General features: G+C 31.6%; 2 protein-coding genes across 5 annotated transcripts; both read left to right on the forward strand.

Annotated features, from left to right (window-relative positions):
• Window positions 1-2,263: 2,263 nt before the first annotated feature.
• LOC132799299 (tetratricopeptide repeat domain-containing protein PYG7, chloroplastic-like) lies at window positions 2,264-8,357 on the forward strand. 4 transcript variants are annotated; one of them, XM_060817234.1, is made up of 9 exons: window positions 2,264-2,587; window positions 2,702-2,776; window positions 3,299-3,350; window positions 3,855-4,147; window positions 4,382-4,528; window positions 5,486-5,730; window positions 6,779-6,931; window positions 7,262-7,496; window positions 8,217-8,357. In XM_060817234.1, exons 1-8 carry the CDS (start codon window positions 2,432-2,434, stop codon window positions 7,266-7,268), a joined length of 1,128 nt encoding a protein of 375 aa, XP_060673217.1. In that variant the 5' UTR covers window positions 2,264-2,431; the 3' UTR covers window positions 7,269-7,496; window positions 8,217-8,357. The 4 variants fall into 4 exon arrangements, with proteins under 4 accessions (XP_060673217.1, XP_060673218.1, XP_060673219.1 ...); XM_060817235.1 differs by having other exon boundaries at window positions 2,714-2,776; XM_060817236.1 differs by having other exon boundaries at window positions 2,448-2,587; window positions 3,295-3,350.
• LOC107421603 (uncharacterized) lies at window positions 7,403-8,786 on the forward strand. The gene is made up of 3 exons (XM_048475341.2): window positions 7,403-7,496; window positions 8,224-8,446; window positions 8,642-8,786. The coding sequence occupies exons 1-3, from the start codon at window positions 7,403-7,405 to the stop codon at window positions 8,784-8,786; spliced, it is 462 nt and encodes a 153-aa protein (XP_048331298.2).
• Window positions 8,787-12,246: the final 3,460 nt, after the last annotated feature.

Here is a 12,246-nt window from a genome sequence, read left to right on the forward strand (position 1 = left end):
ATCATTGTTAATTGATTAGAAAACCTAACAGTGGCTAGTATCCCAAGGTGACAATACAAATTCTTGATTTCGTTCTTTTTCTTTTTTCTTTTTAACAAAATGAAAGGCATGCAGTTGTATTAATTAACTTTGTAGTTTTTGGATTAATTAAACCTTTCTGGAAGATAAAGTACATAACAAATAATAAACTTCAAGAATGTAATTATGATAAAAAAAAATTATATGCAGAAATAGAAAATTGAATATATACTAGATAACGTTAAAAATTAATTAGGGGAAAAAAAAGAAGAAAAGAAACATATAACCAAAAAAAAGGTAAACATAAACCTAGTGAACAATATAGTTTAAACATAAAAAGTAAACTTGTAAATAATATTATTAAATTCCTACATAAATTTTAAAATTTAGATAATAGTGCGCATCAAACCAACCACTAAGTGAGCAACTTAAAGGCAAAAGCTGCGGTTGAAGGGTCACAAGTAACAGCAATTTCATTCCCAGTGGTAATATGTCGAGCATTAATCAAGTCTTTGAATCCCAGAGCAAAAGATTTGGTGCGATCTCTTTTGCGCATAATCTTCAAGTAGCTTGGATATTGTACAGAAACTTCATCAGTGACATCCACCATTGTAACACACAGTGTTTTCAACATTTGGGTGCCATTGGTCATCCTATTATTGAGTGTGTAAAATATGTATTCTAAAGTCTCATGGTCTGCCAACCTCAGCTCCTCCTTCATGATCTCTTCGTTTTCGACCTTCCTTTGGACGAACCAATTAGGAGAAGGAGAAGGAATGATATGGCCACCGCGGCTGCTGGCTGGATTCTCTTCTGCTGCATCCATTGCTTAAAGTGGTTTTGTATAACCTTATATTTTTTCCTTTGGTAATATATAGTTTTTTGTATAATTGTATATTGTATAGTGCATGCATGCAGTGTATTTATAGAGTGAACAACCCTAATATTAGAACGCTTGTTCAACCAAAAAATAATAATAACAATAATATTGAAACGGGAAGGTGCATGGGGGGTTAATTTTCTTGGAAAGTAAAACTAAAATATTTTTCACAATAGGAAAGTTTTGACTGTGTGAGATTTGGTATATATAAGAAAATCTAATGAGATTTTTTTTCTTTTCTACTTTTATTTTTTCCATAGAAATTATAACAAACTAATGCAGTAGATTTAACAGAAAGGGAAAGTGTAATACTTTCATTATTATTGTTTTCTCACTATATAATAGCATAACAGGTTTTTAATTAGTTGAATTTTTATTTTCCAAAACCAGAATTTTCGATAATATATATATGTAAATACATAGCATCTCGGATATATGGCAATATTAATAGTTTCCATATATATGGAATCATTATTGTATATTTTTTTGGTACAGAAATTTAATATACAAGATACATAATGAGAAAATATATACATGAAATATGCTGAAATAGATCTTATTTGTTTTTTCTCCCCATAATGAAATGCTGAAATTGATCTTGCGTGTAGCCCAATAGCATGGGATTACTTACTAACTGTTATGTTATTGTAATGTGCTACTTTAAAGTGAAGAAATTTATGTTTTCAAACAAGTTTTGCCTTAGAAAGATGAAAATGAAAGGGGTATTAGTAAAAGAGGATTTAGATGCGACCAAACAATTACATTGTTCCATATATTAGACACATAATTTTACTTTGTTAAGCACAATAAAAATAAAATATAACCTATAAAGAAAATATTTTAAAAGAAAATAGAGGAAATAAATGTGGTTTAAAAAAATTGTATAATAACATTATTTATTTATGTTAGAGGTGTAGGAATTGACCATAACCATATGCTAGCGTTAAGCTTTATGCAGTAATTTTTTTTTTCCCAAAAATACAAAAGAGTATAAAATATTTAACATTTCTAAAAGCATGTTTTCTTCTTAGTTTTTATTTTTATTTTTTATTATTTGATTTTTATTTTCTTTAAATCAAATAATAAAAGAAAATACAAGTTTTCCCTTAATAGCTTAATTATTTTTGTTAAAAGAAATAGAAAAACCTAAAACGGAAAGTTTTGTGAAATTGAAAGGAAAACCAAACACCCCCTTATTTTAATTATCAAATTTTGTTTTTTGTTTTGTTTTGTTTTTTTTTTTTTTGGGCGGAAGACGAAGAAGATGGTATGGGGAAAAAACAATTGGAAAATTGGATGGGCATTTTGGTAATTTAGGTTTTTTTGGAACTGTAATTAGATTTTTTCACATTGCAGAAAGTTCTCTTTCGGATAAGCAGAGGGCCTCTCTCTCTCTCTCTCTCTCTTTCTGCTTTCAGTTCCAGAACACCCAAAAACCCAGGATTCTCAACACTCAAAAGAATTCGGAAAAATAGTCTTTTGTTGAATGCCTTGCATGTTGTTTGCATCTTTTTCCCAAGAAACAAACAGAAAATGCTTCTCCACGTAAACACCAATATTCCATCCCCATCTTCTCTTCTTCTTCAGCATCAGCGGCAGCAGCACCACCATGGCCTTTCTCATTCTACTCACTTCCTCCTCCCATTTGGGTCTTCTCTCAAGCCGAAGCCCCACAAGCTCTCTCTTCAGGTACACCAAATTCTACTTGCACTTCTTTATCCAAGTTCCTTTTTTTTTTTTAACAAATTTGGTTGCTTTCTTTGTGAGTCTGGTGGATAAATTGGTGTATAAATCTTACTCCAGGCCATTTTTCAGAGCTCCAAAGAATCGTTTTTGACAACTTCTCCAATGAATGCCATTAGATTCCCTAAGTTTCAGGTATTTGTTCTGCAGGCCCCGCTATTTGTTTTTTTTTTTTTTTTTTTAATAATTAATGAAGCACTATATATGTTGAATTGAAGAGATTGCTTGTTTCTTAAATCTATAAATAATTCATAGAAAATTGTTAAACCCAATGACTAGAAGTCCCTATTTCTTACCACCATGCATCCCTTTGAATCTTTCATTATGTTACACCTATAAAATACTTTTGCTTCCTACTTCTTACATATCTGAAGCCTATTTCTCTTTTGGTGGTTAGATGATCTTTGAAACACCATCTCCCAAGTTGACTTCTTTTCTGGATAATTTGGGATGCTGTTATTTTGTATGATTTCTTTTTTACAAATTGCATATATATTTCTAATGGCCTGCCGTTAGTACTAGTTGATGAATTTTGTCTTTAAGCTGAGTTTTCTTAACTGGCTTTGTGGAAATATTTGTTGATAGAACTTTGTGCGAGGATTGCGCATATGCATATGTTTAGTTATTAATGTACTATTTCAATCATGGTGAAGGCAGATACTCCAAAGGGGATTGGCAATGGAATCCCTTGCCCCAACGAAATTCGACAGTAATTTCCTATCTTTGTTTAATCCTCTTTTTCATTTCCTGCTCCACCATCTGATTTTTTTGGTGGTTCTTGTCAGTCTAGATGTTTGTCGGTAACTTTTTGAAGGTTACAGAGTTCATATTCCAATTTCGTATGTAATGAAGGTGCCCATTGAAGAGTTTTCTAGACACAGACATGCTCTAGTGTGTTTAATTATTGGGACCGCTCTATAACACTTTTTAATGAAGCATTTTTATTTTTATATACCTTATAACAAGTTATCAAATATTTTTTGGTTTTTTATATTTTGAAGTAGTATGGTAAGCTACCGTATTATTTTTCTGATTCTTTTCTTAATTAGTAGCCCTAAAGTACAAGTCTTCATTCCATAAATAGTGATACAATGTGTCCACGTTCTAAGAAATCTCCATGCTACACCCATGTCAAGTTTTCAAAAGTAGACAATTTGTTTTAACGAAATCATTCTTGAAAAACTGCTAATTTGTTATCATTGCTGCATTGCAGAATTTTTTAGGAGCCTTTTGACTTTTGAGGACATTGAAGTTATGAAAAGGCAATTTCTTTGTGCCTCCACACTTTTGGTTGGACAAACCTTAGGGATGGTTTCTGCACCAGTGGCGCAAGCTAGGGATCATATGAAAACAAATGAGATTTATGAGGTTGGAGAATTATTTGAATTGGGCATCCAGCTATCATACTTGCTATTATTATTAGGTTTTCTTGGGGTTGGAACATTCTTTGTGATTCGACAAGTCCTTGTGCGTAGAGAGCTGGATCTTTCTGCCAAGGAATTGCAGGTACACTACATATATATAAATATATATATATATATATATAACATTTTCATGTCCTGTAGATCAATCTACTTTGCTCGAATAATGGCTTTTGTTACATATTCTGCCTGATCTAGAGATTTAAATAAAGACCAATTTGGATTTTTATTTTTTATTTTTCTTTTTTGTTGTTTACTAGACTGGCTGCTTGCATTAAGTTTCTAAATTTTATTTGTTCGTACTTTTCATGAATTTCAGGAACAGGTAAGAAGTGGTGATGCCAGTGCAACTGAGTATTTCGAACTAGGTGCAGTGATGCTGAGAAGGAAAGTTTACCCAGCTGCTATCAAATATTTGCTTCAAGCAATTGAGAATTGGGATGGAGATGATCAAGATCTTGCCCAGGTATACTGAGAATCTGGTGGACCTCAAATAACTATTTTATCACTTCAATTATCCATGTCATACTCACACTTCCTCTGTCTAATTATTATTCACTTCATAATGCTTTAAACCTAAATAATCTCGGCCACTTTTTGTTTTTAGATCAAAATTATTCACCATATTAAATCATTTAACTGAAGCAGTATGTTTTTGTGTTCAAGTATGTAGTGAAGTCTCAAAATTTAAGGGTATGTTTGCTAATAAAAGCTTATAATCCTTATCCCACAATATTGGTGCAGGATTTTTGTTTAGGGTTGAGTGTGACACCCACTCTCTCAGTTATTACCCTTATATGTTTTTAACACTTGGGCCTACATTGATACCAATCTATTAAGGGATTCTTACCTTAAATCTTAAGCTGTTAGATGGTTTGGTTATACTCACTTTACAATTATTTTCTCCTACATGCCCATGTGGGATTTTTGCAAGCTATGACAATCGGCTTCCATATGTCTTGTTGTTTAGACTTTGGCCTGATCAGTTATGCTCTGTTTACTGGCTATGTTGTATGCGTTGTGATGTGATGCGGACACAACCTTGGTATTACTTAACTATTCTGTATCTTTGTATGATCTTGGGCCTAAAACCTGTCACTTGAATGTTTACTGTTTCTGCCATCCAAAATTTTGGATTTGAATTCTATTTTAACCAGATACTTAATCTAGGGAGAACCCCTTAAATACACTACCTGATTGTCCACCCATTTTGTAGCTTCTTTGTAAGCTTAATCTATGCTTATAGCTCATCTACTTTACAATCATTAAGAAATCAATCCAAACCCAAGCTGTGTCATAAAGAAAGGGTGAAAAAGTTAAGCACATGCAAATAAAGAGCCTTTTCTGTTTTTTCCGACCTGCATAAAACGCTTCATGTATGATTTCAATGACTTTACCTTTCAAATTGTAAAAATTTGAACAGGTTTACAATGCCCTCGGTGTCAGTTATATCCTTGAAGGGAAGCTTGACAAAGGAATTAGTCAGTTTGAAACTGCCGTGAAACTTCAACCTGGTTATGTTACAGCATGGAACAACCTTGGCATTGCCTATGAAAAGAAGAAAGAGTTCAAGTCAGCTCTAAAGGCATTTGAAGAAGTGCTTACATTCTTGATCATTGGGTTTCCTTGTTCTTCAGCCAAGTTAGCCTCAATGATCCTGTTATTGCCGTAAGCCTTCTTTCTCTATCTTTTTGTTCAAGTTATTCATTGATTGTTTACTGTTAAAGATTTGAGCTTGGTGCGTATTTAGCCTGAAATGACTGTGCTTTATCAATCATATATGGAGAAAAAAATGAAAAAATGAAAAAGTTTAAGCCAATTTCGGCGTAATGTCCATAATTGTGTGGGTTGTGGTGCGTTTCATGTTCAGCTCTGCTCTTGCTGTAATTTGTAACTTGGATATTTTGTTTGAGCTTCCTACTCTTCTGCTTGTATAGAAACCAATGACTGTATATGGTGTCTTTCTTTTTGTAAAAAATAATTCTCACTCAAAGTTGCTAGCTCTAGATTAGAGCTTAACTATTATTAACAATGTTTTAATCTGGTGACTATTTTAGCATTTTTTACATATCATGTGTTCACAAAGAATCTATAGGAGGCTGAGAATAATGGAGTAACTATGATTAAGAGCTTAAAGTTGATCATGGCACAATAAAGAGGATATCCATGTAAATCAATTGAAATGTTATAGCAAATAGATCTTTTACCAAGTTTACTGGCATAGATTTCGTCGAATGGAATCTAAAATTAACTATGATTAAGAGCTTAAAGTTGATCATGGCACAATAAAGAGAATATCCATGTAAATCAATTGAAATGTTATAGCAAATAGATCTTTTACCAAGTTTACTTGCATAGATTTCGTCGAATGGAATCTAAAATGGTCACAATTATGTAGGTGCACTTTGTTTATAGATAGGATTTTCATGAGGCTTACAACTCTGATCAGCAGCTCATTTTGAACTGAATTAATCCTAGATTCCTTGAACAAATAACCTTCAAAACATACCATATCTGTCATATACCAATATTGCACCTGGACCAAATCCAAAAATTTAGAAATCATATTAACTAGGCTTCCACCAGTCATTTTTGTGTCTCCACTCTTGGGAATTTTCATGTTAGTCACCCTCATGTATGACTTGGACATGTTTATAAATCGTTGTGGTAATGCAGTAATGTGTTACTTCTCGTTTTGCAAAATGTTATTTTGCAGGTTGTTGATGGGGAAAGGGGGAGTGAGCACCGCAGACAGTTATTACCTTCATATAAAGCGCATAGGAGTAAATTCTATCGACAATTTTCAAAAGGACATGTTGGAAGGTCTTATCAAGTCATCACAGATGTTCTCAGAAAATGCAATGTACCAGTAAGTGTACCACCTTCTTTCTTTTCATCATGTTGTGAATCCTTTAATCAATAGCAATGTTTTTGATTCTATAATATAAAAAAGTATGGTCCTGCTTATCTTTGTAGAAATACCCACAAGCCAGTTTGCTTAATTTTTCCAAAATTTTGAAGTTACATTCTATAACATGGATCCTTTTGGCACAATGATTCAAGGAAAAATATGATTGTCTGCCTCCTAGTATGTAATGCAAAGAGAACTGTAGAGCTGCAACTTATATATGTGTGGAACATAATAGTCTGGCTTGATATGTGAAAGACTTTAAATTCTGGTTGCATGTAAAATATGCAGGTCATAAAAATAAAAGGCCATGAAGCTGATGATGTTGTAGCTACGCTTGTGGGACAAGTTCTTCAAAGAGGACGCAAAGTGGTGATTGCCTCCCCCGATAAAGATTTTAAACAGTTGCTTTCAGAAGATGTCCAAATCGTTATGCCTTTGATCGAGTTAGAACGCTGGTCTTTTTACACCTTAAAGCACGACATAGCTCAGTATAATTGTGATCCATGCTGTGATCTAAGCCTTAGTAAGTATCAGATACAATGCAGTTTATTCACATTCCAAGAAATTATATTACCACATGGCACTACATTTTTCTGTCACAAATATTCTTTCGTAGCATGGTCAAAGCTAATTATAAATTGTGTAATTACTCTTAAAAGGTCTCGTTAGATCATGATTACTTTTTATTCTTGAATATGTACATTTTCTGTGCGGTCATAGTTTTTCCTAGATGTTAAAGAACCATTGTTACTAAAGTTCAAATTTCTAACAGGTTGGCACTCATATTATGTGCAATCCGTGATTCACACCACATTAGAGCTTCTAGAAATGTCTGTCTGTGTAGTGTGCCAGGAATTTGGTTTTTTTAGTGACTACTGCCTGTATTCTAAAATAAAATGAAATATATCTGCAAATTCCAAGTACATAATATGCATGGGCAAGATAACACAGAGGAGTTGATTATATTAATATTCCGTATGTATAATTCTTCAAGCTCGTGAGAATGAAAAATTGACAAACAATAATATTTGGAGTAAAAATCCAGTATCCAATTTGTCATCTTATTCCTTTAATAACATGTTGGTTCTAGTAAATTGGGTAATATAAATGAGAATAAATATACTCTTATTCCTTTGATAAGGCTGAGATCTGTTAAATAGGTATCACTTATCATCATTGCCTTGCATGAATCCAGTTGGACGAGTTTTTTGTGCCTTAATGACTTTCTAATTGAACCTGTAAGTATGCAGGATGCATTTTGGGTGATGAGGCTGACTGTGTTCCTGGGATCCAACATGTAGCTCCTGGATTTGGTAGAAAGACTGCCATAAAGCTCTTGAAAAAGCATGGTACATTGGAAAATTTACTGACTGCAGCCTCGGTAAGAACCGTGGGCAAAGACTATGCACAAAATGCACTTACAAAGCATGCTGACTACCTGCGGAGGAATTATGAAGTCCTTTCCCTTAGGAGGTAATCTTTTCCTCCCTTTTTTCTTCTCCATTTCTAAATTTCTTCTCCATCTGTGTGTTTCCCGATCTTGTATCTCTCTGGTACTTTTAAATGTTTGTGCCTTATGAAGAGATAATGCTGCTTTTTAGGTAGATTTGTTTCCTTTCCTTTGACAACTCCTAGTCCATGATGTTTCTGGATTACGGTATCATACAGGGATGTGGATGTGCAACTTCAAGAGGAGTGGTTGATTGAGAGAGACACGCGCAACGATTCAGCAATTTTGTCTAGCTTCTTCAAATATTTGGAAGAAACCCAGAAGCTCAGTCATCAAAATGGGCATGCTCTATCAAATAGGTAAGCCTTGGTAATTACTTTGAGTTTCTTATGTAACAATTTTGAGACCATCTAGTTTTTCTGAAAAAATAAAAAAGGGGGAAGTTGATTACATGAAAGTTTCAGATCAAGCCTAGTATTCAAGAGGTGACAATCTAGGTGAAGTTCTGCTGGACAATGACAAGTGAAATTATAGGTTTTATTTTTAAACCAAATAAAGGTTTTGGGAGGAAAAGATTAGAATCCATTTGGTTTAGCTCATGAAAGTGTAGTTTTTATCTGTAAAGTTTTCTATGGTAAACTATTTGATTGTCAATTAAAAAAGTACTATGAATATTAAATTGAGTGTTTCACAGTATAGCTATAGAATTGCTTTCGACTTAAAATTGCTGTAGACTTAAATATGTATAATATTAATTTTTATTACACATTCAATATTTTTTATATGAGTAATGATAATTAAAAAAATAAATAAATAACATCTATAAAAATGAATGTGGAAAATATTACTGGTTATGAATTATATTATTTTTATTTTTATTTTTAGATTTTAACTTATATATTTGGTTCTTTAAATATATAGAAAATAGAAAAATAAAAATAATGTTGAGGAAGCTAAAGAAAAGAACTTTTGTTTTTTTTTTTTTTTTTTGCTTGAACTAAAGAAAAGAACTTTTATGTAGTGTGTATATGGGGAATTTTATTAAAATAACGAAGAAGAAATGATAAGTAATAAAGGTTTCTTATAATTATGGGAAGTAATAAAATGGTAATTAGATTTCATGCACTAGTTAAAACACTGTAAAGCTTTATTTTTTTTTTTAAAAAAAAAAGCCAGCTCTGTTAAATATATGCTTATATTATTTTATTTAATCACACTGATGCGCATATCTAAATTAGAATACTCACTGCATATTGGTAACCATTACTACAAATTTTTTTTTTTTTTGGGCAAATATACATAAATTAATATTGACATTGTTATGTTGGGTTTATTATTATTTGAGTAAAGGTGATAATAATATACTTTGCTTGTTAAATTGAAGATTGGGTATTTAAATTTTATTGTTAACTGATTAGAAGAGCTCAAGAGTGGCTAACGTCCCAAGGTGACTATACGAATTCTTGAATATTTCGTTCTTTTTTTCTTTTTCTTTTTTTTACTTTTTTTTTTTTTTAAAAAAAATTTGCTTACAAATTGAAAGGCATGTATTTGTATTAATTAATAAATTTCTAGTTTTTGGATTTAATTAAACTTTTCTGCGCTGGAAGATTAAAGTACATAACAAATATTAAATTTCAAGAATGTAATTATGATAAAAATTAAACGCAGAAATAGAAAATTAATGATATACTATATAACGTTAAGAATTTATTAGAAAAAAGAAATTGAGAAAGAAAGACAAAGAAAAAAAAAAAAAACTCTGGAAACTTGAATGCTCCTGTAGATATGTCATTAGATATACTAAAAAAAACTCTTTAACAAAATAGAAGTAAACATAAACCTAGAGATCGATAAAGTTAGTTTTAAATGTAAAAAAAAAATTTGATAATAAAAACTCAAATAATTATTAAAATCCTAAACAAAATTTTAAATTCTAAGATGATAGTCAATTCAACCAGTTGGGTTGGACAACTTAAAGGCAAAAGCTGTGAATGAAGGATCACAAGTAACAGCAAATTCATCCCCTGCCGTGATATGTCGAGCATTAATCAAGTCTTTGATTCCCAATGCAAAAGATATGCTGCGATCCCTTTTGCGCACCATCTTCAAATAACTCGAATATTCAACAGAAACTTCATCAGTGACATCCACCACTGTAACACACAGTGTCTTCAACATCTGTGTGCCGTTGGTCAGCTTATTGTTCAGAGTGTTAAATACATAATCTAAAGTCTCATGGTCCGGAAACATCAGCTCCTGCTTCATCATCTCTTGGTTTCCAACCACCCTTTGGATGTACCAAGGAGTAGGAATGCTATTGCTACCGCCGCTGCTGGTCGGATTCTCTTCGCCTGCATCCATTGTTTTAAGAGGGTAGAAGATATATTGGGTGGTTTTGTATAATCTTTCTGTTTTTTTTTGGGTAATGGTTTTGTATGATTGTATATTGTATAGTGCATGCATGCAGCTAGCGTATTTATACAGTGAGTAACCCTAATATTGGAACGCTTACTTACCCAAAAAAATAAATAAATAAATAAAGCCTAATATTGGAACGGGAAAGTGCATGGGTGGTTAATTTTCTTAGAAAGCAAGACTAAAATATTTTCACAAAAGGAAAGTTTTGATAGTGTGGGATTTAGTCTCTCTCTCTCTATATATATATATATATAATTATAACAAAGTTACCAAATTTGATTTAGCAGGACGGGAATATATATATATATATATATAATTATAACAAAGTTACCAAATTTGATTTAGCAGGACGGGAAAGTGTTATAGTTTTATTATTACTGTTTCTTACCATATAATCGCATAACAAGTTTTTAAGTTGAATTTTTCTTTTCCAAAATCAAAATTTATGATGATATATATATATACACGCACGTAGCATCTCAGATAATTAAATAACAATTTTTTTTCACAAAATTTGAGGTCAATATTATATATAAATCAATGTGAATAATCTCCATATATATATATATATGGAATCATTATTATATATTTTGCGTACATAAATTTAATATAGAAGATACATGCTGAGAGAATACATGAAATGCTGTAATAGATTTGTGCTGTCACAGTTCTCTATTAATTGTCTTTAGAATGAAGAATAATTTTGCTGAAGAATATTTTGCCTTCTTTTTGCTCTAGAATGAAATTCTGAAATAGATCTAATTGCTTTCAGCCCAATAGCATAGGATTGCTTACTAGCTGGCACAATTATGTTAATGTAATGTCAACTAGAAAATAAGCCTAACTATGAAATTGATCATTATTATGCATTATTCAGAGGGTATTTGGAAGATAAGTTGCACAGCAGGCATTTTTTTTTTCTTTTCCTGTTTAAATTATTATACTCGATTGTCAATGTTATAAAGAAAATAATGATAACTAATGTGGTATGAGATTTTGTATTAATCCAAATTTTAATTACATTGTTCCATATTAGATATATAATTTCAAACTTGCCAGGATTATAATGTCTCAGTTTTGGGGCTTAATCATTCGTTTGTGTAAGCGAATTTCTAAATTTGGCTAGAGAACTAGGGATTTATTTTTTCTCCTCTTTAAAAATTCTCATTGCACTATTTATCTAAAATTTATGTGCAAACTTGGTTTGATCTTAGAGTTTTAATAAACAAGTATGATTATATTAATGAAACAAATTTTATAATCATATTTATCAAACAAAATTGAATGATTAAGAAGACATGAAAAAATCCCATCAAAGGATGGTCTAAGAAAAAATTATTGTTTTCTTAAATAATAATTTTACTTAGTCTCATTACCGCACACATGGTGGGCCAGTCTCCTA

Source organism: Ziziphus jujuba, chromosome 5 (genome assembly GCF_031755915.1).
Source record: "Ziziphus jujuba cultivar Dongzao chromosome 5, ASM3175591v1".
Lineage (NCBI taxonomy): Eukaryota > Viridiplantae > Streptophyta > Magnoliopsida > Rosales > Rhamnaceae > Ziziphus > Ziziphus jujuba.

What these genes read in the sequence shown, in the direction of transcription:
- LOC132799299 (XM_060817234.1), top strand. Translation starts at nt 2,432, where the DNA reads ATGCTTCTCCACGTAAACACCAATATTCCATCCCCATCTTCTCTTCTT. An exon ending in TTTCTGCCAAGGAATTGCAG is followed by an intron (nt 4,148 to 4,381) that starts GTACACTACATA and finishes CATGAATTTCAG; the next exon opens with GAACAGGTAAGAAGTGGTGA. An exon ending in TCAATGATCCTGTTATTGCC is followed by an intron (nt 5,731 to 6,778) that starts GTAAGCCTTCTT and finishes GTTATTTTGCAG; the next exon opens with GTTGTTGATGGGGAAAGGGG.
- LOC107421603 (XM_048475341.2), top strand. Translation starts at nt 7,403, where the DNA reads ATGCCTTTGATCGAGTTAGAACGCTGGTCTTTTTACACCTTAAAGCAC. An exon ending in ATGCTGTGATCTAAGCCTTA is followed by an intron (nt 7,497 to 8,223) that starts GTAAGTATCAGA and finishes GTAAGTATGCAG; the next exon opens with GATGCATTTTGGGTGATGAG. An exon ending in GAAGTCCTTTCCCTTAGGAG is followed by an intron (nt 8,447 to 8,641) that starts GTAATCTTTTCC and finishes GGTATCATACAG; the next exon opens with GGATGTGGATGTGCAACTTC.